This window comes from Diceros bicornis, chromosome 31 (assembly GCF_020826845.1).
Source record: "Diceros bicornis minor isolate mBicDic1 chromosome 31, mDicBic1.mat.cur, whole genome shotgun sequence".
Lineage (NCBI taxonomy): Eukaryota > Metazoa > Chordata > Mammalia > Perissodactyla > Rhinocerotidae > Diceros > Diceros bicornis.
In genome coordinates, this window is record NC_080770.1 from 22,933,552 (window position 1) to 22,959,180 (window position 25,629).

General features: G+C 41.4%; 1 protein-coding gene across 13 annotated transcripts in view; it reads left to right on the top strand.

The window, feature by feature from the left end:
- Positions 1 to 25,629, top strand: part of CELF1 (CUGBP Elav-like family member 1) — a 71,586-nt gene that overhangs the window by 22,219 nt on the left and 23,738 nt on the right. For 9 of the 13 annotated variants that reach the window (XM_058526964.1, XM_058526960.1, XM_058526961.1 and 6 more), the window contains exons 2-3: positions 14,105 to 14,144; positions 18,834 to 18,985. The exons of 2 other annotated variants lie outside the window; for them this stretch is intronic. In XM_058526964.1, the coding sequence (XP_058382947.1) occupies positions 18,915 to 18,985 (71 nt within the window). In that variant the 5' untranslated portion in view covers positions 14,105 to 14,144; positions 18,834 to 18,914. The remainder of the gene's footprint in view (positions 1 to 14,104; positions 14,145 to 18,833; positions 18,986 to 25,629) is intronic. 2 more of the 13 variants (XM_058526974.1, XM_058526971.1) reach the window with 2 other exon arrangements.

Below are 25,629 nucleotides of genomic sequence, written 5' to 3' on the forward strand. Positions count from 1 at the left end.
ACATAGTCTGAGAGTTGGAATGAGACCTTTATTCTGAAAACAGCAAAGGGCAGTGAAGGTTAGGGTTGTTCACACAAATGGAGAATAATCTTTTTTGCGTGTTAAATTCTGGAGGTTAAATGATAAATTAAGCCTCACGGCTGCTGCTGATCTGGTAAGAATCAGACCTAGTAAAGTTTTCACAGTGTCTTTTCTGTTCCCCATGGCTGAGGGATTCTTGGTGTAAGTGACTGAAATTATTGGGAAGTTCCTTGACTGAAATAGAATCTCTCAAACCTTTCTTCAAGTACCAGCCTATGTGTTTCTGTTTTTTGTCTGGAGCCTGTGAACAGGATGCATGTGTGTGAGATAATTGGGCTTTCACTAATGGCCCCCTTTCAGCAGCCATGTATGGGTAAAGCTGTTTAGGTCCCTGCTCCTCCCTCTCTGAGCACGAAGCAGAATGTGTTCTGCTGAAGCTGCTGTTCCACTTTTCGGCTGTCTATATTTGTAGAGCAGCAGCAGCAGCCCACTAGTGAGGCCGTGTGGCTGCCCTGTGCACCCAGATTGGCTCAGGCCTGCTCCGGGCTCAGCCAGGGCCCACCGTTTGTGTTCTTACGTGCGTCCATCTGTCTGTCTGTATACGTTTCTGTGGAGGACTGAGGTTTTCAAGTTAAAGAGGTGACCTGTTTGTCTTTTTTGTTTTGTTTTGTCAATTATAAATTGTAGAGAATATTTCAGAATCTTGGACATGGGGTGAGGAGGCAATATTTGTATTATTTAACAAAATATGTTTTAAGGAGAGGTTGCCACACTGGCAAATGTAGTGTCAGAAATGGTTTTTAGGTTCTTTTAGAAACTTACGTCATTAAAGTAGTAGTGTTTTTTTCCCTTTAGTTTTTACTGGTCACAAAGATCAGTCTTTAGGGGTGGAAATGGATTCCTTTCCTGGCACACAAATTTCCTGATAAAAGATTTGAGTAGAAAGCCTGAGGCGCCTCTTCCCCTTTGAATGATTTCGTATACATCTTTTTGGAAGACAGTGCAGTAGGGGCTAAGCCTCTTGCCTTGGCCCTTGGCTGGGAAATGCCCTGTTGCTTTGGACTTGGCAGCCACCTGTGCTCTGTTTGCGCTGATTCAGAGTGCTTTGTAGAGTTTGGCATTACAGAGGGCTTGTAATGTTTCTTGGTGTCATGTCTATTTAAGGAATAGTAGGGGACATGACATGTAGACAGATTTCAGGTTATTTCCAAAGAGTATTGGGTTTGTTACTATATTTTTAAAGAATACTTCCTTGGTTTGTTATAAGATGTTCTAATTAGAAATGAATTCCTCACTCTTGATGAACTTAAGTCTAAGTTCAAGTTTGTTTCTTTGTTTTACACTTTCCTTTTACTCCCCCTCCCCCATCCCCCCCATGAGTCATAAGCATGCAGAGTTGGGAATAGAACTTGTCAGCTGAGTAGGGATGAGACAGTTCTCTGCACATTTGTAACTGTGGCCGATATGAGGAGAGAAAAGGACTTTAAATGCTGGAGAAACATCTTCCCTGAGGCGACTTCTTGTTGCCTGGTATGTGTGGTGCCTGGTATGCCTGCGTGGCTGTGTGGTATGGTTGCAGAGTTCCATGTGACCATTTGCCGATGTATTCTGGCTCTGAATCACTTAGAAATCTGTTCTGCAACTTGTCCGTTGTTGGCTTCGGTGTATGTGTTTGTTTAGGGCCTAGGACCTGGTGCTCAGTCCTAGGATGGGTCCTGCGTACTTAATGACTTTCTGAAATTCTGTTGAGTGTGGCATTAAATTGGCTTCACCTTCTCCTTCTTGGTAACTCTTAGTGCCCATCTCGTTTTACCATCCTACTAGTGTTTTCCCATTTATACTGTGAATCACTATACATCCTCTGTAGGGGCTGTCATTGGAGACTAAAATTGGTGGCAGCTCTTTGATTTTACAGCTCAACCTCAGGAAAGGACACTGGCTAACACATCTCTGTTCCAGCTTTCCCTTTGTTCTTCATCTTTTTAAAAAATTTATAATTTCCTTGGTCTCACTTTATTAGTTTATATTTTTTCATTGTATGCGGTTCGAAAGCTTCCCCAAAACCTTTTTGGTATGATGAGAGTAATAAATAAATGTTTATAAATAAATAAGTGCTCTGAGAACAAGTGATTCAGTATTTCATAATGAAGGTTACACTTACACTGGACACTAACAGGCACAGTTGGAGATTGAAGATCTGTCAGCCAGTCATTGCTTTCTTATCTACTCCTCTTCCCCTCCTTCTAATAGGAGGTATTTCTGAATAATCTTAGGTACTCCATTTTGAAGAGAGATAATCATCTTCTCAAAGAATAAAACTTTTTGGGACTCATCCTCTCCCACCATAGGCACCAGCCTTAGTGCCTGGAATAACAATGATAGTAAATGTTTATTGAGCACTTTCTGTGTGCCAGGCACTGTTATAAATGCTTTATGTATATAAATCCTTTAATTCTCACAAACATCCTGTAAGGTAGGTACTTGTTACTGTAACCATTTTCCAGATGAGGAAACAGGTATAAAGAAGTTAAACCATTTGCACAAAGTTACCTGGCTAGTAAGCAGGCAAAACTGGGATTAGGAGGTGATGTGACTCCAGAGTGAGTGCAGGGTATATTGTATGCTTACAGTAAGTATTTGTCTATTAATTTTATTAACACATGCGAAGTATTATTTGGGATTACTGAATCGTGAATCAGTCTGAATTTAACCAAGTTTCAATTTAGAATTTTCTTATGAAAATGACTGTTTGACTGGTTTTGCAGGTCACTGTCAACTAATTCATTTATTGATGATAAAGAGATGCAAGGCAATAGCAAGTCCGTGGAGCATCCCCCACATTACTAGTTTATCTCTGCTGGTGCCTGACTGTTTACTGAATATATTGAAAGCAGAATTAATTTTGGCTTCTTTACCTCTTGGTCCCTGTACTACACATCTTCAGGAGATGCCTTCACGGGGGGAGCATGGGAAGGGAAGATGAGCAAGTTTCGCCTATTCCATTAACTCTGATCTTTGTGAGTGTAACAGGATAACAGGGAGATCTGCTCAAAAGAAATGGTGATGGGAGAATTATTGGTAGGCTGAGTGATTTCAGTGGAAGGTAGCAAAAATGTTATTCTGTCTTAGTCTAAATGTGATTGAATAGCACAAAAATTTGATTTAGACAGGGAAATAAGAATCAGCTCTCCTGAGATGTTTTAGTCTCTCTCAAATTGATGGCAGATTTTCCCTGGCCATATATGCTTTCCTTTGGATATATACAGTCCTGTGTTTTTTGTTTCTAGCATAAGTCATGTCTTCTGAACAAGACTATAAACTCATTAAGGATAAGGATTGGGCCTTTTTTGTACCCTCTCTAGTTCTAGGTGCATAGTAGATGTTCTCTGCATGCATTTTTGATTGATAGAACTGCCATTTTATAAAGAGCTTGTTTTTGTGAAAATGAAATCAAAGCCCTGACAAGTTTAATTTTGTGAAACAGTGGGATTTTTTTTTTAGGAGTGATTTGAAGGAGGTGACGGAGATCATTTAAATGTGAGAAGCACTTTTAGGAGCACAATTCAAGAGTGATGAAAGCATGATAATTGAAGTCACTTTTTAAAAAAGTGACAATATTAAAGAGATATTTAGAATTTGCCCTAGGACTGTGCATCCTTTGGGATGAATCAAGCTATGCCGAACATACTCCCTGATTGACTGAGCAAAGGTGTAATTTTTGTACTTTCTGGCATATAACCTAACTATCTCAGGAAGCATCTCCACAGAAAGATGTTTCTAGTTTTGTAGGATGATGACATTAAGAACAGAGAGATATTGAATAAAGTTTCCTGCTTTTCAACAAAACAGGATAAACCTCCTGAGACAAGACCATATGGAAGCATCCTGCTTGAGTGCCCATGTGTTTGGGGTGAGGTTGGGACAGATGGTACAGGCAGGGTTCTTGGCTGCTTGGTCAAGGGTTTTGGAGATAGAAGTTAGATGCTAGGTGCTGTGGAAGGGCTATTGTATGTTGTGTGTACTGGGCATGTCTGTGTAAGAGGTGGAGTGAGCTCGGTGAAAGGATATTGATATGTTGGTAGTGTGGGGTAAGATAAGGGAAGAAGTAGGGAGATGCTGACTTGGAATGACACCTGCAATTCTATCTTAACCTCCCCTCAGATTAGGGAGAGGGAGACAAGATGTGGTGTGAGAAATAAGATTCCAGATCCCTGGCCTCTTCTGTTCTCTAGAGCCTTCAAGTAAGATATTGCAGGACTGTAGGATTTTTCTATTTAAGCTTGAAGCTGTTTTGATTCCTTTTTGAGATACTAGGCCAAAAGCTGTATTTATAGAACTTGTTTTGACATATTATCTCACCCTGTCCCTTGCCTTCCTTACTGGAATCCAGCTAATGTTGCACTCTGCTTGGCAGGAAAGGTTGATTGAAGAAAATGTACACACAGATATACAGCTGAGTGATTGAAAATAGCTCTGAACTTTGTAAATAGGCCAGCCATAAGGTTTGCAGTCCAGGGTGCATGAAAAACATCAGTTGAGTTGCTTTGATAATTTCTAACAGTGTAATAGAATTACCCAGCTCACATGTGGTTCACCTGGACAATGGCTGTTTCCATACCGAAGTTTCAGGCAAAGCAGGAAAAAATACAAAAACAAAGTGCCTCTTTTGGAACAGAGCACAAGTTGGGATTTTTCTTTATTTTGTCCCTCATAGTTTCAAGAGTTTTCTTTAAAAAAATTTCTGTAGAATAGGTAACATATCCATATATAAACAATTCAGCCAGCATTCCACCTCTGCAGCCTTGTTAGCAGTTTTTTCTTTATCCTACCAGAGATATTCTGTTTATATACAACCATGTGTAATTCCTTTCTTATATAAATATATCCTCCTGATCCAGTCCTTAGTAGTGCATTGGAACTGCCTTACTCTCTTTAATAGCTACAGAGGGTTCTATTGTATTGCTATACTGTAATTTATTTAACCAGCACCCAACTGATGGGCATATGTGTTCCAGTTTTTGCTATTATAAACAATGTTCTTATGTTCTTGCATACTTTGTTTGAAGGCTGTATTTCTAGAACTGGAATTGCTGGATTCAAAGGGCATGTGAGGTTTTCAATATTGATAGGATACTTAAGATCCTTTTATGTTTTGCAAGTGATATTATCCACTGAAGAATATTATTAGTGGACAGAAAAATCGTAATGCAATGGCAGTTAGACTACCACCCCAAACAGTTATTAGAGTGAACATATGACCTGAAATGGAAGATTTAAGAAACTGTCTTGAGATAAGCTTAATTATCAAACCTAGCAACCATAATTACTGGAGAAGAGGCAAGTTGTCTAGAGTAGGCAGGAGTAGCCCCTCCTTTTTTTTCTTTTTTTTTTTTTAGGGAATTTGGTGATGGTAGCTGAATCTGCAAGTCAGATATATCTTTCTTTTACTCTCAAAATGTTAGTTTCACCCATTTATGATCTTTACCAATTAGAAAAACATTTGTGGTCCATGGCTCCTTCAGTCCTTGTCTCTTAAAGCTATCAGATGGATATCATGAGACCATTTAGTATCGGAATTAGCCTGTAAATTACAAATAGTTGTTATATCTAAAGTTTAATAATCACCTCAGAAAAGAAAAGCAAAGTAATATTTTGAGTTTTCTCCCCAGAAAGGCCTTTTACAAACTGACTTATTTTACCAGATAAGTGCTGTGACTCCAGAAAGTACAAGTCTCACTGGCTGGTTGTGGAACCTGGGTCGTCTAATTGATTCTCTTCACTTTAGTTCTGTCATCTGAAAAATGGGAGTGAAAATGCTGAAGAATCTCCTTTGAGCACTCAGAAAAATAAGTATAAAGTCATTTCCAGAAGGTTATGTATTATGGAAATGACGACTCTTCAGAGACATCAAGATTATAAGGTAATTTTAAAAGTAACTCTGACAGTGTTTCAGAAAAAAATTAGTCACATTCTGCCTACATGGTGCTAACATATGGTGCAGCCCTGATGAGCTGCACAAGTGGGCTGAAATCAAAATGCAGTTGGAGAGAGGAGCAGGAGTGACTCACTAGATGCGCCGGATTTGGCCTTATGGCAGGGCAGTGAAGCCGAGGCGGAACTGGTGGTCCTAGAACATGCCAAATCTGAGCAAGTGATAGATGCATATTATGAGAAAGGAGAATCACTGAGCTCTCATGTTTGGATTTAGGTGTTTTGTCCGGTGTCTCAGTCCCTGGAACTAGGCCGCTTCTGTGTCTTTAGAGGCCCCACTTCTTCCACACGATGGGGAACCTTTGCTGCCTCTGACTTCTGTGCATGATTCCCTGTGTCTTTGAAGGTGGAAGCCACTAGGCAAATATTTAACACTGATATGCCTGGAACATTGGGTTCAAACTAGAAAGATAAATAGAAGAGTTAACATTTCTGCCCAGAGAAAGCTGCACATTAGCTTAGCTACCATATGTAAATTGCTACTGCTGTATCCAGCAATTTGTTGCCCAGTACTGACAGTGCTGCCAAGGAAACAGGAGGAGCTAAAGACAGAATGAGATTCCTACACACACACACACACACACACACACACACACCACCCCCCCCCCACCCCCCCCACCCCCCCCCCCGTCAATATAGAGCTGTATGGGGAGGAGAGGGAGTACTTAATGGGGATTTGAGTATTGCTTTGAGAGTATAGGCATTTTGGGAAGAAGTAGGAAAAGAGATTTTTAAAAAGATATTTTGCATTCCCCATCTGCCTCACCTGAGTACCTCCAAAATGGATGCCTCTCAGGTGAGATGACCTTTTGTTTAGGTGCCTATATAGTCATGTAGAAAGACGATATAACTAAATAGGAGATGAGATGGCGGATCAGAGAAAGGAAGAACAAAGAGCCCAACTCACCCACTCCCAGTCAACTTTACCATTTTTTTGTAGCAATTTCAGAGGATCTAGTAATGACATTGACTTTGTGAAATAGGTGTTATATTTATTGGTTGTGACATATAGGTAAGGATGCTATTGGCAAAGTCGGACTTTAGGCCAGTTCTGACTCTGATTCTTAAACATGGGCTGCTCACAAGAAAATGTTTATAATTGTTAAGTGAAAAAATAGGTTATGTGATAGTATATAGAGTACAATATTTAATTATAATTGTGTATTTGAGTGTGTATGCATCTTTTTTGTGTGTGTGTGTGTGAGGAAGATCAGCCCTGAGCTAACATCCGTGTCCATCTTCCTCTACTTTATATGAGACGCCACCATAGCATGGCTTGACAAGCAGTGCGTCAGTGTGCGCCCGGGATCCGAACCTGCGAACCCTGGGCCACCGAAGCGGAGCGCGTGCACTTAACCACTGGTGCCACCAGGCGGTCCCAATGCATCTTAATATACATAGAAAAAAAACCAAAATGTGGTTTTTATGTAAAAATGAATAAATAAAATTTTTTAATTGAGAAAGTAGAAAAATTAAAGGGGAATAAATATTTAATAAACACTACTTCTGGCACCAGCCCCGTGGCTTGGCGGTTAGGTGCGCGCGCTCCGCTGCTGGCGGCCCTGGTTCGGATCCCGGGCACGCACCAATGCACCGCTCCTCTGGCCATGCTGAGGCCGCGTCCCACATACAGCAACTAGGAGGATGTGCGGCTATGACATAGAACTATCTACTGGGGCTTTGGGGGGGAAATAAATAAAATCTTAAAAAAAAAATGAATAAATATACTTCTGTTAAAAAAGAAGAGGCTGCTCACAATGTTGCGTTAACCCAAATATCCACCATTTAAAGGGAAAAAAAGACATTTTTTTACTAAAAATTGCAAATATTTATGTGTAGGTATGTCTCAGTTTAAGAAAATGTTAATGGAAATTTTATAAATTTGAGTAAACTAGGGAATTCAGTGCGTCACTTGACAGTCTGATATGTGTTATCTTTATTCCAGGTGTCCTGGGGATATAATTAGAAAAGAGAAGGAGGGACTCGTTACTTATTCACAAAATGGTGGCATTTGAAATATATTTCATTAACAAAAATTTAGAAGTGGGGTTTACACATAGTTTCTCCCAGGTGTGTCTCATATGTGGTAGCAACTAACTAGACTTTGGATAACTGTTTAAAATCAGTTTGGAGAAAATAGAATGATGCTTTTTTAGATGGTTTAGTGATAGTCTGGATTAATCTAGTCCTATCTTCTAGTTTTATAAATGAGGAAACAGACCTGGAAAAAAGTGACCCACTCAAGATCACACAGATGGCATCAGATTTGGCCTTTGTTTAATGTACTGTTTTGTTACCTTGCAGCGGAGAGAGTCAAAGGGGACCATTCTGACTGGTTGTGAGCCCCTTAGAGAATCTGGTGAAATCTGTGGAGTGTCTCTCTTCAGGAAACTTCACGGGTCCATCTTGACACAGTTGAGCAAAAAATATCAGAGGGTTCATAGACCTACTCCCCTTTGCCCAAAGCCCATCGATGGCCTTTGAAGAGATCTGAGGGTCCCAGATTCAGAATCCTAATGAAAAAGGAAAGTTTTAAAAAATGTTGCCATATTGCACAACAATGTTAACATACTGAGCTGTACACTTAAAAATGGTAAATTTTATGTATGTGTTTTTACCACAGTTTTTTAAGAAAGCTGTGAAAGAATTATTGCCACTGAAGAAAGGATGAGCATACTGGCCAGTGGAGGAGATGAGACTGAGAACTGTTTATAAACGTCTCTGCCAGGGTCAGGGAGAGGACACACATAGATGACTCAGTCAGTAAGGAGTCAGAAACCCCAAACCTAAGCCTGTATCATGGAAATAGTAGCCACAGCAAATGTCACAGAGGAAAAAAAAGATTTTTGTACACCCCACAGAGAAAGTGATGTTTTATCCCTGCAGACTAAGACAAGTCAGAACTAAGCCTTGTGTCATACAGGACCTGGACTGTTCAACATAGAGCAACTTGTTACAGTGGACGGAGATGCTCTGGGAATGATGGGACTAGAAGGGAAATTACTGTGTGCTTCAGTGTATCTGTTTAATCCACCCAATCACTCCCTTTTACAGATGAGCAAAACAGTTAGTGGTTAGTTTCTACGATCGTTCAGTCATGGGTCCCCTGTTTGTTGCTGAGCGCTTTTACACGTTTTATTTCATTGAATACACTAGCCTTTTGAGGTGGATTCTGCCCACTGTTAGTTGCGATGTGTGTGCCCAGGATCCTAAATTAGAATCTGGTGGCAACTGCTATTCCGCTCTTACAGGTTCCCAAGGAAAATGGGTAGATTGGCTACTCCAGGCAAACTTGACTGGATTTTAGCACTGATCCCTGGTGGAGTTTTGCATCCACATGAGCTGGACTAGCCAGGAAATCTTCCCAGGTGATCCTTTTGTCTGGTTACTTGGTTTTCTAGGTTTTGGGGGTGGGAGGACATGCAGTTTTCCAAAGCACTAAGCCCAGCTTTCTTACTGAGCCAGCCGTAGAATAGGAGGAAAAAGAAAGAAGTGAAGGTGTTGCAAGCAGTGTAAAAGGTAACAGATATTTTTTTTAAAAGAGCACAACTTTCCCAAGTCATTTCTGTTATATGTCCCTTTCCTCTTCCAGTTAGAAATTTGTACAGTTGCTTGATTGTATTCTGGGCATCCATTTGGTTCCTTTTGAGATCTGTAGTTAAGTTCTCTTTTACTGGTGAGGAAACCAACACTTAGAGATGTTAATTAACTTGCTCACAAGTCACACATCTACTGAGTAACAGCAGTAGGTTTTCATTACCCTTAATCAATATCTCTTGTGATGGTTGAGACTTTGGACATTTACCCACTTAAAAGATTTGCCTTAGAAAAATGGTCAGACTCAACTGTATGGCCCTCAGCATTTAAACATTCTTTTCTGTGATTTGTGTGCATGATCTTTGTTGTAGACAGTTTATAACCTGAGTCAGCCTTTCACCCAAAGGTCGAACTGCCTGGCTTTATACTCCAACTCCTTCATTGCCTGGATTCATGATCTTGAAAGTTACTTCGGTTCTTGGTGTCTTTTCTCATCTGTAAATGGAGGTAGGATAGGTATGAGAATTAAATATAAAGTACCCAAACACTGCATGGCCTATAGTAAATGCTCAAAAAATGTTAGCTCTTATTGTTATTGGCACTTTGTAAATGTCTGGACATTTCTCCCTACTTTCAGGTGATAAGGTTTACAAATTTTAAATAACATATTCCATCAATTCGAGTATGCACACATTTATTATCATTGGTGGCATCTTAAATTCCTTGATTTGTGGTAATGTATTAGATTCTAAAGATAGAAAAATCTGCTGTTTAAAAAAAACTATTCATCTCAAAGCTCGTTATAAAATCGGTGTTATCCTTTGTTTTGAATTATCCAGGCCTGTTTTCGTATTTCCTAGGAGACCTAGGGTTACCTTGAGAGTCAGGAGAGACAAACCGGTGGGGCCTGCCTTGCCTTCCTCTATCTTCAACCCGAACAGCTGCACTATTATGTTTGGGTAAAAACACTTCTGCTTTTAAAAACGTTTGAGGGCCGGCCCCGTGGCTTAGCGGTTAAGTGGTTAAGTGCGCGCGCTCCGCTACTGGCGGCCCGGGTTTGGATCCCGGGCGCGCACCGACGCACCGCTTCTCCGGCCATGCTGAGGCTGCGTCCCACATACAGCAACTAGAAGGATGTGCAACTATGACATACAACTATCTGCTGGGGCTTTGGGGGAAAAAAAGGAGGATTAGCAATAGATCTTAGCTCAGAGCCGGTCTTCCTCAGCAAAAAGAGAAGGATTAGCATGGATGTTAGCTCAGGGCTGATCTTCCTCACAAAAAAATAAATAAAAAGTTTGAAAACCTCTAATCTGGGGTAGTAGTTCAATTCTTCATTAGCACCCTGCTTTATATCTAAAAAGTTTTTCAGAGTATTGAGGGCACTTACTAACAATTGTTAGTAAGAGTGAGTCTTGCTAATGAGGCCAAGGTCATGGGTTCAGGCCTTATATAAGTCATTGAGCATTACTGTGCCTGCAAGGAGTTCCTGTATCTGGAGTTTGTGATTCAGCGCGTACTCTGTGAGAGCTGCTGATGGTGAGTGAGTTCGTGGCCATCTCTCTGGGAAGGACAATATTTTGTCATTTATCCTACATACAGGCTCTATAGGCCAGCAGAAGACTCTGAGAAATAAAAAAGATTCATTACCTTGCCTTACACTAAGGAAGACGTGTAGGAGATCTGAGAGCTTTTGTGTCAGTCCTGAGAGGTGATGCTGTTCATTTGCTCTTGCATTCTTGAAGCATGTCATAAGTTCCAAATATATATTCCAAAACCTAACATAAAAAATTTTTCCTGGTTATTTATCTCCCCTTGGGGGAATTGTGGGATAGGCATTTTGCCTTCTGGAGTCCCCTGTACCATTGACTTTCCAAGTACAATTTTGAAACTTCGTAGGAGGTCATATTTTGAACATCTTAACATATCACAAGCAGACAGTACTGCTTGTTTCCCTCAGAGCTAGCTTGCCCTTCATCCTTCTCTCCTCTGTCGTCTTGCCCCCCCACCCCACCCCACCCCACCCCACCCCACCCCACCCCACCCCACTCACCTTTTTGGTGCTCCTTTTCTCCCTTGACTCTTTTTTTTTTTTTTTTTTTTTGTGAGGAGATCAGCCCTGAGCTAACATCCGCCAATCCTCCTCTTTTTTTTTTTGCTGAGGAAGACGGCCCTGGGCTAACATCTGTGCCTATCTTCCTCCACTTTATATGGGACGCCGCCACAGCATGGCTTACCAAGCAGTGCGTCGGTGCGCGCCCGGGATCCGAACCAGCGAACCCCGGGCCGCCGCAGCGGAGCGCGCGCACTTAACCGCTTGCGCCACCGGGCCGGCCCTCTCCCTTGACTCTTTTCACCCCTCTTTGGAACCACTTTTCTACCTCCCCGCATGGTGGTTGAGAAAGATGAAGATAATGTTAATAGAAACAGACTTCTATGGAGCTCCGAGGAAGAATAGGACAAATGTAGTTCAGGCTTCCTCACAGAGCTTGTGTGTTTTGTTTGGTTCCCCACAAAAATGAAAGATGTAAAAAACTCAGACCTAAAGCTTTTAGTTTCCATTCGGCTTTCCTCTCTCCCCAGAGCATTTCTGTTTCCTTACAGACGAGGCAAGAGAATATAGAAAAAGCAAAACTGGGAAGATAAAGCTTTTAAAGAAAATACCTTCTTGTGTATTAGGTTTCCCAGTGTTCTGCTTCAAGTGACAAGGGCCTGTTTGGAGGAAGAAAGTGTTGATCCTTTTTTTGTGTGTTTGAGTTTTCCTTTAAAAAGTCTTTTGAGTGACTTAGGAGTAGGGTGATTAATATCGTACTTATGTGTGTTTTTCTCTCTTTCTTTTTAAGACTTCATTATTCTCTTTCTCTTGGTTGGGCAATTAGAGTGTTCCTCAGCCCCTGTAGGGCTTCTGTGTTCTCTAGGACCTAGATTTGTGTCCCTCACCCTTTCGTACGTTGGCCTTTCTTAACAACCCCAGGCCTCCCTTTGCTCTCTGTATCCTGGCGATTCCCCGACTAGTGTGCAGTCTGAGTCTAGTCTCACAGCAGCAGCGTTTCTCAACTGTTCCATGCATGTTCCATGCAACGTTTTGGGAAGGAAACATGACTCTTTGCCTTTTTTTCCCCTTTACATCTTCCAGAATAAAACTAACAAGTAGAAATTTAACTTGCTCTCTGTCTCCAAGGTGACAACTACTCCAGAGCCTTCTGAAGACACACTGTCTTAATAAAAGTTTGTACCTCCTAGATTATGGTCACATTTCTCAAGCAACACAGGCCATGGGCTCTGGGGTTAGAATCCCTCCTGCAGATTATTTTAGCATTTATATTTAACGTGTCAAGATCATATATAAGTTCCAAGATATATTTTAAAACCTAATATAAAATTTTTTAGCACATAAATCCTTAAAGTAGTCCCCACCTTAAATGGTGATAATAATACAGGATTGAATGAGGTATTGTGAACTTGGTATATGTAAGTTCCTTTCCTCTTAATAACTTTTGATGATGTAGGCAGGTCCAAGAAAATGCTTTTAGAAGTTTTTTGTTGTTAGAATAGACTTTGCCTTTGGAAGCATCACTACTTCATTAGCAAAATTGGAAACCAGTTAGATCCATATGAAAAGTCAAATTAAGTACTTAAGCACCTATTTTATGCTGGTCAAGAAACATCTTGTCTTTAGAGGGGTAGTTAGAGTGTAGTGTCTCATAGTTAGTTCTGGGTCTGGCTTTGTCTTTGAGAATTCTTCTTACGCTTTCCAATGTAGACCTCGTCCTCAGTGACTTTTAGCAGTTCTCTTTCTAGAGCCAAGACCAGACACAAGTACAGCTGGCAGGAGTTGTAGATGAAGTTTGGAGGAATTTGGGCAGCTTTATAGAATCAATCTTTACTTGCAAGATTGTTCAATAATGTTTAAAAATAAAACATATTGGTTTTGTGGTCTCTCTGTCTGCTTTGACCTTCAATTAGCTCCTCCATCTTCTGATTTCTTTTGGTTTCAGTGGTTCACCACTGCCCTGGGGCTGCCGAGATGCATTTACACAGGCAGGAACTGGGTTGCATTTGAAGAGTTTTATGCCTGGCACCTACCTATTCAGGAAAGTTGCTTTGGGGAAATAGCATGGACTCTCCCCATTAATAACATAATGCTTAATTGTTAAAAGAATTATACAGGCTTTAACTTGGTTGTAGTTTCCCATCCAAAAGCAGATTCTAAAAATGATTGTTTTGGTGACCTAGATGTACTGAAATTCAACCTCACAAATCCTAGTCATTGTTTTGCTATTGTGACGTTTGGGGGCAAGCCTCTTTTAAGCCTTTTAGTACTTTAGTTCCCCATCTTTTAAGTTGATGTTTTTAAATTAGCTCTGATATGTTAAATGCAATTTATCTTTAAGATATTGTGTAGTTTAAAAATGGGAGAGGGAGGTTTTTGTTTTGTTTTTAGTATCTTCAGCCATGGTGACAAAGGGGGCTTTTCTTTGGAAAGAAGCTACGGATCTGGAATTACGAGAAGTGTAGACATAGCCCACTTATTTTTCTTTCCTTGGTTTTTTAGAGTGAAGACATAGCCCAGAGAGGGAGGTGTAAAGCTACAGGTATGGGCTAACTGCTGGATGGGTGTGCTCCTTGGCCATCTTCTTAACCTTCTTGCATGAGGCCTGTTGTGCAAATATGAAAAAATTGCCTTCAGAAAGGTGATGGCTTTTTTCCTACATTATGGGATATAATTTCCTGTTCCTGGGAAGCTGGAAATATTTTCTTGCTTTTAATCAACTCTTTCTCCTTAGCTATTTCCCAAGGCAGGTTTATCTCCCTCTTGAACTAGCTGCTGCCCAGTTCTAACAGCTGGGGGCAGAGTGGGGTGGGGGGTTGGGAAGGAAAGAGAGAGAATTGGGAGCAGTACTCTACACACAGCTGCTACCCAGCCTCAGACTCCAAGTAAACTAGAACAAGGATGAGGACAGAACTTAGTGGATTCCTCACAGATAATATTACCCTCCTGGAACCAGAATTTTTTCAACATAGTGATTTGTTAATCTGCACTGGAGCTTAAATAAAGAATTACTCTTAAGTTCCAGAACTAGTTTGGGATCTAAAAATATGACCTGATTTGAAGAGTGGTCACAATTTGACAAGACAATTTATCGGGTTAGGGTTCGTCCCAGAAACTCCAAGGGAGGCTCTGAGCTTTTACTTTGGCTGACAGTGCTAAGCACAGAAGAGGGTCTTTCTGCTGGTCCTTATCCTTGACACTGATTTGGGGAGGAGATAGTAGTGATTAAGGACAGGAGGAAGAAATGGAAAACTTTCTAGATTTCAAAAACGGTGGTGGTTTTCCTCCCTTCACCCTTGTCATATCCTCTCACTAACCTTATATGCTAATCTTACAGGCAAACCAACTTGCATACAACAGTCACTACTACTTAGTGCTTTTTGTGTTACAGTGATTTTAGATTTGAAATAGAAAGCTTTTTTACAATATTTCTATTCCTTCTTTACTTGAAAACTCCCCCATCCTCAAGTTCAGAATTTTTTCATTGTCTAGACTCTTATTGGAAACTCAAAAAGCTTTTTTGGTTTGTTTTAAATTATACTTAACTGTCACATTTTTGCAAAATAGCTCCCACAAAGTGAGATACTATTTAGGTTTCTAGATTTTTGCATATGCAAGGTACTGGATTGGGATCTCTAGGACACCCACTAAGTATATTAGAAGTACTCAATTTTTGAAGTGAAATTCAAGTCCATATGGTGTTAAGCTAAAATTTTAAGTTGTTCTTTGGTTATTTTCAAGTGGTATCAAGTGATATTCTTTTCTACATCCCTTATGTCATCTAACTAACAGAAGCTCTGGTGGAAAATATCCAGTCCACTTAACTGTCTGAGGTTATGACTTTTCCCTAGATTTTTTGCACTTTTCCTTATATAGACTAGTCAGTGGTGATTTTTAATGACGTAGGTTCTCTTTTATAATTTAGTAGTAGGCTCTAACATCCTCTATGCTCATATAACCAGACTTCACGCTTTTGCCCTTTAAAACACATTTAGATTATTGAGGTGGAAGTGTAAAGTCCCTTCGCCTGTCGTTGCACTCCCTGGCTACATTAGTCAGGGTAAGACAGCCTGATATTTGTATGTGCCACCTGGGCTTTCTTGCTCAACTGTGCTTTTCTTGGCTCTTTCACTCTTTAGACAAAACAATGCTATGATTTCTAGCATTTCTCTCTTCTAATCCAGTTTTTAAACGGTTTATTCCATTCTGACATTCTAAATGCAGAGTGTGCTATTTTGAGGGTTTCCCTTATTTACTGATCACTTTTAATGATATGGGTTCTTAATGTTACAGCAGGCTGATTGCCCCTACCCTCACATAATCAGGTTTTGAATTGTTGCCCTTAGAAAAGAAGTAGAGAATATTCAAGGCAGAGAAAACTGAGACAGAGATAACCAGGGGAAGAGGAGGAAACCATGAGTGTAAATTCATAGTGAGAGGACAGGTGGTAAAAAGAGACTGAGGGAAAGTTAAGGCCTTCTTTTGTAGCGGACCCATAGTTACAACCCTTTCTGCCATTTCCTTATTTCTAATACATCCTTGGTGGGAAAAGCCTGGAATGTGTTTCTGATTAAGAAATTTAAAAGCAATTTGTGGGCAGTTTTCTGTGAATAACTTTTAATTCTACTTTTTAATCTCCCCTTAACATCTGCATTTTTGTATTCCCATAATTGTTTTTATCATCACTTAACTTTGTAACCTTTTTCTAAAATTGAGTGACTTGTGATTAATTTCTGTGCTTTCTTTTCCCACAAGCATGTTAAATTTAATTATGCTGAGATGACTCTGTGAGTTGCCTAAAGAGAAGTGCCCTCCTTCATGTAATAACATTTCCATCTTGTAGATTTTTTTGTGTGTGTGAGAAAGATTGGCCCTGAGCTAACATCTGCCAATCCTCCTCTTGTTTTTGCTGAGGAAGACTGGCCCTGGGCTAACATCCATGCCCATCTTCCTCCACTTTATATGTGACGCCGCCACAGCATAGCTTGGCAAAGCGGTGCGTCGGTGTGCGCCCGGGATCCGAACCGGCGAACCCCAGGCCGCCGCAGCGGAACGCGCGCACTTAACTGCTTGCGCCACTGGTCCGGCCTCCATCTTGTAGATTTTTAAAGCAGTGTTGCTCTATAAATTGTAAAGTGGATTTTAAACCGTTACTCTAAATCAGTGCTTCCCAACCTTTGGCTTGGTTAAAATTGCTGTGAGGAGTGCGCATCCTTTCATACACTGAGCAGTGCCTGGCTACTCAGTAATGTCTCCCACATTTAAGTACTCTCGTTATAGTTGTGATTGTGATTAAAATAGAGATGTAATGTATTTTTAGTGACTAGTAAAAGCAAAACAGTAACCAATGGAATTCCTTCAAATTTGTTGATTCTTTTATAAAGGAATCCTTGAACTAAAAATTTAATTTGGTTGTTAATGGACCTCACAAATTTACTCCTTGGTCCAGGTAACTTTCTATAGGAAGAGGCATGTGATCAGATCCAGTGTACATAGGAGAAACTAGGACAAACCTAACCAGTAACTTACCCAGTCACGGCTTGGGTTACCATCTTCTGCCTGTCGGGCAGTCAGGGCTTGGTGAACTGCGTACTGTGTACCAGTTGCACAGTCTCCTGTTGGTTGCAGCCTCTTTTTGCTTTCTCCTTTAATAGGATGGAAAAGAGCTCCTGCCACTTCTGTCTCTAAAGTAGTGGATGAAATGAGCTAGGGTCTCTGACAAAATAGAAAAGCAGTTACCTGCTGTTATAGTTCTAAATTTTGGATGATTATGTCTGGATATGGGACAGAAGACACAGTTTCTACCTTCCTTGGTCAAATGCAGACAGGTGCCAGCCATCGTTACACGGGCTAGAAGGTTTAGGCCTATACCATGACGTGCTGCCTTTCATTATTTTTTTAAAAGTAACTCGCTACGTTTCGGAGTTCATTCGTTTACCTCTTTACAGGCTGAACATAACTTCTTTTTTTCAAAGTTCCCTGTGTTGTGAACTGAGCTTGATTGAAGCAAAATCTTTGAGGTAAGGCAACCCTAATGATAAAAATGGAAAGAAGGCCTATGAAATTTGGGAGCCTTCAGAGATACAGTTTTAGAGTCACTGCCTAAATATTGAAATGCCACCATTTGTTGTTTGGAGGGATGTGGAGCTAAATTGAGAACAGGAGCACCACATCTGCCTTGACTGCTAAGTATATCCGTCTCTACTGCTCACCCATAATAGACTTTTCATGTGTGCATTCAGTAATGTTGGTTTTAGCAACAGTTTAAAGGAGGGCAGAGAATGAAGAGACTTGGTCTACATTCCTGTGTCCTTCCTTACATGTTTGAGTGTTTGTCCCTGGTGGGCCCCAGTTCTTTCTCATTATTACCACTGTGGTGGCTTTTGTTTTTTGTTTCTTTAGAAAGGTCAAACACTGAAAAGACATTATTTCTTGGTACTCTGTGAAGAGGCAGAATATTACTATTCCATTTTTATTTTTATTTTTTTTGTTTTCTGGCGAGAAAAGATTTGGAGTTAGTAAAGAAGCTTTGCCTTGTGCCACCTAATGAATGTCACTGAAGCAGCAATTTTTGAAGTCCTTCATTAGGTAGCACACGTTGCTGTCAACACCATCAGGAAAGCAAGGTAGGTCAAGTGCAGGTAGTAGTATGTGAGCGGTTCATTTCTGGTGGCCAGTTCCTCAGCCAGCTGGCCTCTGGCCTGCTTCTGATGGCCTGAACCGCTCCTCGTTATGCGACTGTTCTGAGGTTAGTTTGGACCCAAACACTGTGCTCATTGCTGTCTTTGGCACATGGAACTAAGTTCAAACCAAGGCTAGCAACCCAGTTCTTTCCAAAAACATTTTCAGACCACGTGAGGTGAGCCTTTTTTTGCTTCAGGTAGTTTCAGTCTTTGGGGTCCCTTAAAAACTGATTTGCAGGGAGGAGTTTGGAAGATGTGAAACAAGTTTGTGTTTCTTCTGCTCTGTCAGCCATTGCTATCTTCATGGATCTGACACTCTATTTGTCTGACAGTGCACTTAGTACTGCTTCGCCAGGGAAAATCACACAAAACAAGCCTGGCGCATCAGCACTTTCATTGTGTGCCGGGCTGAGCCTCCCTTCACATGGTCACATCCCCCTTTTAATCCAGTACTCCCTTCCCCTTCCCCAGTCCTGCCTGTTTCTGTGGCACTTATTGCTGGTTTGCCTGAGCTCCTGTTTCCACTTTGTGTTTTTTGTGGAGCCCAGGAAGCTAAAGCTGTGTGTATTTGTGGATCAGACAAGTGCAGCAAGTTAATATCATTGGCTTCTGAAGGGGAGAGTGAGGTGATGGCTGCGTTTAAGTTGGATTTCCTTCCAGAAATGATGGTGGATCATTGCTCTTTGAATTCCAGTCCCGTGTAAGTATTTTTGTCTAATTTTTATCATAAGCAGAGGAACTGGGTTGTTGTCTTTGTTATTTGATGAAACTGATCCCTTTCCTCAAAAGAGGGAAGAAGAAAATTGGGTGAGGAAGCCGAAGTCCACACCACTGTTATTTTCTATTGTAGTCTGGTTCTGTCTTATTATTGCTGATTTCCTCGAGGCTATAACTAAGTTCTGTACATAAGGGTACATTTGATACATGACCAGCAACATCAGCTCAAGTGTTCTGGCTCTAATTCTTTCAAGCTGTAGTGTTTTCCCATATGGTAGATTCCAAGGTATTTTATTTTAACTGTAGCTTTATTGCTTTGTGTTGGGTATGCAACTTCAGATAATCTTTGGGGAAGTTATTTATTTATCTTTAATGATCAAATTCTTAGCTCATATCACAGAGGAGACTGGTAGCAAGCGTGTATTTAGTAGTGTATACAGAATGCTGTATTGACATGTAAACTATAATTCTGGACCTTGATTTTTTCCCAGTCTAATTGAAAATGCAACAATATATGATTTGGGGGCCATCAGATGCCCGCCTCCCCCAAAAAGCAAAACTGGATCAATCTTGCTTGAAAGTTTACCCAAATAAATTTTGAACACGGGAATGAGATACCCCATCAGTTTGCAGTACTATTCAAGAAGTGACACTGCCATTGTACACAGCTAAAATGCTAGCCTGAGTTATAGCTACAGGGACCCTGAATTCTGGGCTTTGTACAGAAGAACACGCTTCTAACTCCTGATTGCAGTTACTTTAACCAGGCTTCAAAGTATCTTGGAACCTCAAGTAAATGAGCCTTAGGTTATTCAAAGCTAAGAATATTAAATGATAGAATATTCCCTAGATAACAGGCGATAGGGCAGGTCTTTGAGTTGAGGCCTCCATGTGCAAATCAGTCTACCCTAGGATTAGGTGTAACAGGTGTGGGTAATAGCAGATTCTGAATAGTTCTTTGTGGAATAGTTTGGGGGGGGGGTCCTCAAAGTTAGTTGGCTTGCTCATTTGAAATAGATCCTATGCGTTTTCTGTAGTCTCCAAAATAATAGTAGTTTAGATGTGTCTTTTTATGAGTACATAACAGATGAAATCACAATGAATGCCATCTTAAAGACTTAATACATAATGAAAATATTCCCAAGTACCATGTATGTAGTTAGCAGAATTAGGACTTTGTGGTTCAAATTATCTTTCATTGTAACACTTTCTCTCTATGCTTTGCCACTGCCTAGTGTTCAGCCTTTCGACGCAGCATTTTTACTCAGCCTGTTTTCTCATCTTTTAAGAGTTTGGAGTAATTCAAATTCCTATGGAGTCTGGACCATGGACCACTGCAAGAAAGTCACCAGGAACATAAAAATGCATGTTCCCTGGACCCATGCCCAGATATTCTTATGCTAGAATAGGGCCCAAGAATCTGTATTTTAACAATGTTGCATGTGGTTTTTTCATGCACACTAAAGTTTGAGAACTAATGGACTGAATACAGGTCATTCTGAGTAGAGCTAATCAGAGAGTAGACTATTATATAATTTTTTTCCCAAGTACATTTGAATTTGTTTTAGTTATCCATCTTCACAAAAGCTTTGTGAAGTTAATTGGGCATGGGCTATTGGCCTTGTTTTACAGATGCTATAACTGGTTTGCCTGAGGACAGTTGGTGTCAACTTTGGGCCTAAAATGCAAGTTTAATGACATTCTCTTCTTATTTTTGCCTACTAGACCAGGCTGCCTCAGGTGTCATTGAGCAGTTACCCATCAACTTTTCTTGTTATTGCAAGTCCTTGGGCCCACTCCCAGGGCACCATACAGCAAAACACCACATTGGGAAGAAGAAAGTTCCTGAGAATGGTGTGTGCTTGCTACCTCTTTTTTGGATTCTCAGCCCTTTTCAGTCAAAGAACTTTAGCAAGAGGCTTGATATCAGTGGTTTCCTCTCTGAGCTGATATTGCCTGGGAATGTGATCTAGCAATGTACCTTATTTCCAGATTTCTTTACAACAGAGAAGAATTGGTGGAGGAGCTGTGGAAGGGCCGGGGAACCTGAGCCCTGGTTCCTGTTCTCACTTGTGACAATTGTCCTTGATTCCGCTCGGCCACTCTTCAGCTTCCACTGGTTCCTCTTACTTTGCTTGCACCCCAGGACATGCGCGTTCTCCAAAAGTTGTATCTCAGGCCTTTTTCTCTTAGCTTTCCCATTGCTTAAGGGGGCACTGATGTGCTTCTCTGATTCTCACATCTCTAGATCTATCCCCTAAATGTCCCCTGAACTCTGTGACTTTGTTCTAAAATCTTCCCATCGAATGCCTCCATTTGGAGGCTTCCCCACGCAAAAACAACTCCACACGTTGTCTGAAGTAGAACACAAGAGTGATCAGTAGCTTCTTCCTTTTCCTTATCTCCTTTATCTTGTGATTTCCAAGTCCTCGTGGGTCCTGCCTCCCAAATTTCTCAACATTGCCTGAGACTGGGACCTAATCTCAGGAGCTAGTTTGTGCTAAAGCCTCCTCATCTCCATATTTCCCCACTTTATTTCATCCTCTAGATTATTGCTAGATGTCTTTTAAAAGACAAATCTGGGGGCCACCCCAGTGGCATTGTGGTTAAGTTCGCGCACTCTGCTTCAGCAGCCTGGGGTTCACGAGTTTGGATCCCAGGTGCAGATCTGAACACTGCTCATCAAGCCATGCTGTGGCGGTGTCCCACATGCAAAATAGAGGAAGATTGGCACAGATGTTAGCTCAGGGACAATCTTCCTCACCAAAAAAAAAAAAAAAAAAAAAGACAAATCTGATCACTTCCTTGTTGAAGAATCTTGGAATAAAGTCCAAGCCTGCCGGTACAACGTGGAAAGCCCTTCACTGAGTCTCTCCAAGTTATCTCTTTTTTCTCATTGATTTTCTAAAATTTTCTCTCTTTTTTTCCCTAATCTTTTAAAATGTTGTTATTCTCTCCCCTAACTCGCTCAAGTCCTTTTGCTACCTTTCTAATGTTACCTCACTCTCCTCTCACGAGTCCTTACATTTCCTCATCGCCCCATAGGCTTTCATTCCTCCATGCTATATATATAGCACTTTTCCCAGCTGTCTAGTCCATTCGACTTAAATCCCTGCACACACCTCCCTCCTCTCCCAAATAAGGTAAAACCATATTAGCCACCGTTTTCACAGAACTTGTATACCTCTGTTAAAGCATTTGTAGGGTGTTATAGTTGTGTCCTTCCACTTGTTCAGTGACATTGCCTCCAGGACAGAGGTGGTTCAGTCCACTTTTATAGCCCCTGTAGTGTGTAGTATCTGGCAAATAGTAGGAGCTTGGGCAATACAGTTGAATGAATGATAAACCCTGTGAGGTTTTTTTTATAATTAGAGATGATTACTGAGATGAGATCTCTCCAGACCTTAGGGAAGAAGGCTGAAAACCTTCACACACAGATTGCTAGCTGTTCTATTTTTGAATGGTGACTTAAAAACTTTTATTGATAGCTTTTTCTAGTACCTAACACCCCAACTAAAGGAAGATCTCCCTTTATCCAAATGAAAATTACTTTCTTCCAATATAGACTCATCCTGTTTTGTTCTCCCCAAAGAACAGCTGTTAAGTGGGGGCTGGCCCAGTGGCACAAGCAGTTAAGTGCGCGCACTCCGCTGCGGTGGCCCGGGGTTCCCCAGTTTGGATCCCGGGCGCGCACCGACACACCACTTGGCAAGCCATGCTGTGGTGGCGTCCCATATAAAGTGGAGGAAGATGGGCATGGATGTTAGCCAAGGGCCAGTCTTCCTCAGCAAAAAAAAAAACAGGAGGATTGGCAGATGTTAGTGCAGAGCTGATCTTCCTCACACAAAAAAAAGAACAGCTGTTAAGTAACTCAGGCCAGTGTTTCCGGATCGTTTTTATCCTGATGTTCTTCTGTGCCGGTTTTTCCACAGCACAGTGTGTGAGCCAGAGGGACCTGATAGGGGTGGGTGGTAGCTGGAGGTTGGGATGCAACAGATATTTATGCCTGCTGGGGAGGTGGAGGGATTGATAAGGATCTGAGATTTTTCTGTTTGTATAATGAACAAATGGAGGTCAACAGGTAGTTAGAAGGAGAGAGTAAAAAAATGAGTAATGAAAGGTTTTGGAAATGATCTTTGAACAGATGTGAAGGTAGTATTTGCCAGCCTGTTTGGCTGCGAGGAATAGATAGCCACTCAAGCTAGCATATATGAAAGAGTTTCCTGGTAAGATCACATGCAGACTGGACTGTAATGTAATCAGGGATTCCACAGCTGGGAGACCTGGAAACTCCCTCTTTCTGATACAGGACACATGTTCTGCTCTCCTGCGTGTGCTGCTGCTGCTGCTTCTACTCTGCATCTGCCTTGTAACTTGGGTTGCAGCATGGCTTTGCCTTGCTGCCTTTCCAGCCTGTCTTCTGACTCCCTCTCTCAAATTGAAATATAATTCACTTAACATAAAATTTACCCTTTTAAAGTGCACAATTCAGTGATTTTTACTATATCTACAGAGTTGTGCAACTATCACCACTGTCTAATTCCAGAACATTTCATCACCCCAAAAAGAAACCTTGTACCCTTTAGTGGTCATATCCACCCCACCCCCCACCCAGTCTCTGTTCCTAGGCAACCACTAACCTACTTCCTGTCTCTATAGATTTGCCTACTCCAGACATTTCCTATAAATGGAATCACACAATATGTATCCCTTTGTGATTGGCTTCTTTCACTTAGCATAATGTTTTCAATCTTCATCTGTATCTTAGCATGACCCCTGTTATCTCTTGCCACTGCCCTTTCATCATGTCAGCTTAACTCACGCTATCTCTTGTTGCAACTTTTCTACTTTTGACTTCACCACTAACTGCTGGTTTCTGTTAACTAGTTCCAGATTCTGTGGAGCAGTGCTGTGATAAAGATGTTTTATATCTCTGCTGTGCCATGCAGCAGCCACTAGTCACGTATGGCTAGTGCAACCGGGGAACTGAATTTTTTTTTTTCTTTCCTTTTTTTTTGTGTGTGAGGAAGCTCAGCCCTGAGCTAACATCTGATGCCAGTCCTCCTTTTTTTTCTTTGTTTTTTTTCTTTTTTTGCTGAGGAAGATTGGCCCTGGGCTAACATCTGTGCCCATCTTCCCCTACTTTATATGGGATGCCGCCACAGCATGGCTTGACAAGTGATGCCTCGGTGCACGCCCAGGATCCGAACCTGCAAACCCTCGGGCTGGTGAAGTGGAGCACTGTGCCTCCGGGGCCGCCCTGGAACTGGGTTTTTAAAATTAAATTTAAATAGCCGCATGTGGGTAGTGGCTGTTGTCTTGCGCCCTGAAGCTATAGAGGAACTTGATTGGCCAGGCCTGACTTCCTGTTTTGAGCATAGGTCACGGTCTCAGGTTTCTAAGAGGTCAGCCAGTGGATCAGCTTGTAGGGTTAAGATCTACAGATCCACCCCCTGTTCTTGTCAGCTGGGGTCTGGGGATGGGAAAGAAATGGGACAGAACATCAACTCTGCCTTCTCAGCTGGGCCGTGGGCAGTGAAGTTTTGAGAGAGAAAGCTAGAGGAAAGAGAAGAGAGGGTTTAAGAATTTTGAACAAATGTGTGCTTTGAAAATAAAGGTCTTTCTTTTTCCTCCCATCTCTCTTCCAAATTGGTTCTGTTTCATTTTCCTATGGCATGTTCCATTGGGAATCAAGATAGACAAGGCAGCCTCTGGTCTCGATTTCTCGTAGTTTCTCATTCTTAATGATGCCAGTTGCTGCCAGAAGCAGAAACATAAAAAGAAGTGGGTTGGTGCCGTGCTTCTCTTCTAAAACACTCGGGGCCTTCTCATTTCCCTTCTTCCCTCACTGCTGCAGGCCCTGCTCTTCTCTCTCCATCCTACTCCCAGGTCAGTACTTCCACAGAAGATAAGAATTTCCACAGTCTTGCCTCTTAGGAATGACAGGGACAGGATAGATACTTCTCCAGGGGGCTGCTGAATTCCTTGGTTCTGGAGTGGATGTAATAAATATATTTCATGATCACTGACTCTGAGGAGCTCTCTGTCAATGGGGAGGTAAGGCACAAATTTTAGAATGTATTTAGTGATATTTACAGTAAATGCCATACCTAGATGATTTGGAATCTTTGGGATATCACACTGGGAGACTTGTCCCCAGGTGACTTTTATGCAGTGGTTACTTGTTTTTTTTTTTTTGGTGAGGAAGATTAGCTGTGAGCTAACATCTGTTGCCAATCCTCTTTTTGCTGAGGAAGATTGGCCCTGGACTGATATCCGTGCCCATCCTCCTCTACTTTATATGGGATGCCTGACACAGCATGACTTGACAAGCAGTGCGTAGGTCCGAGCCTGGGATCCAAACCTGCGAACCCCGGGCCGCCAAAGCGGAGCCTGCGAACTTAACCACTACCACCGGGCCGGCCCCTGCAGTGGTTACTTTTAGCTAATGACTGGGTGCATACTGGAAGTATGTGTGGAAGGTTGAGGATGGAGGAAGAGGGTGGTTGCCCTTCTCTTCAGATGCAGTAACAGTTGATGAGAAAGTTTGTGATTGCTTATTATGTATACGTGGATATACATCTGGTTGCTGCTCTCTCTTTTGTCTCTAGCTGATATTGCCACTTT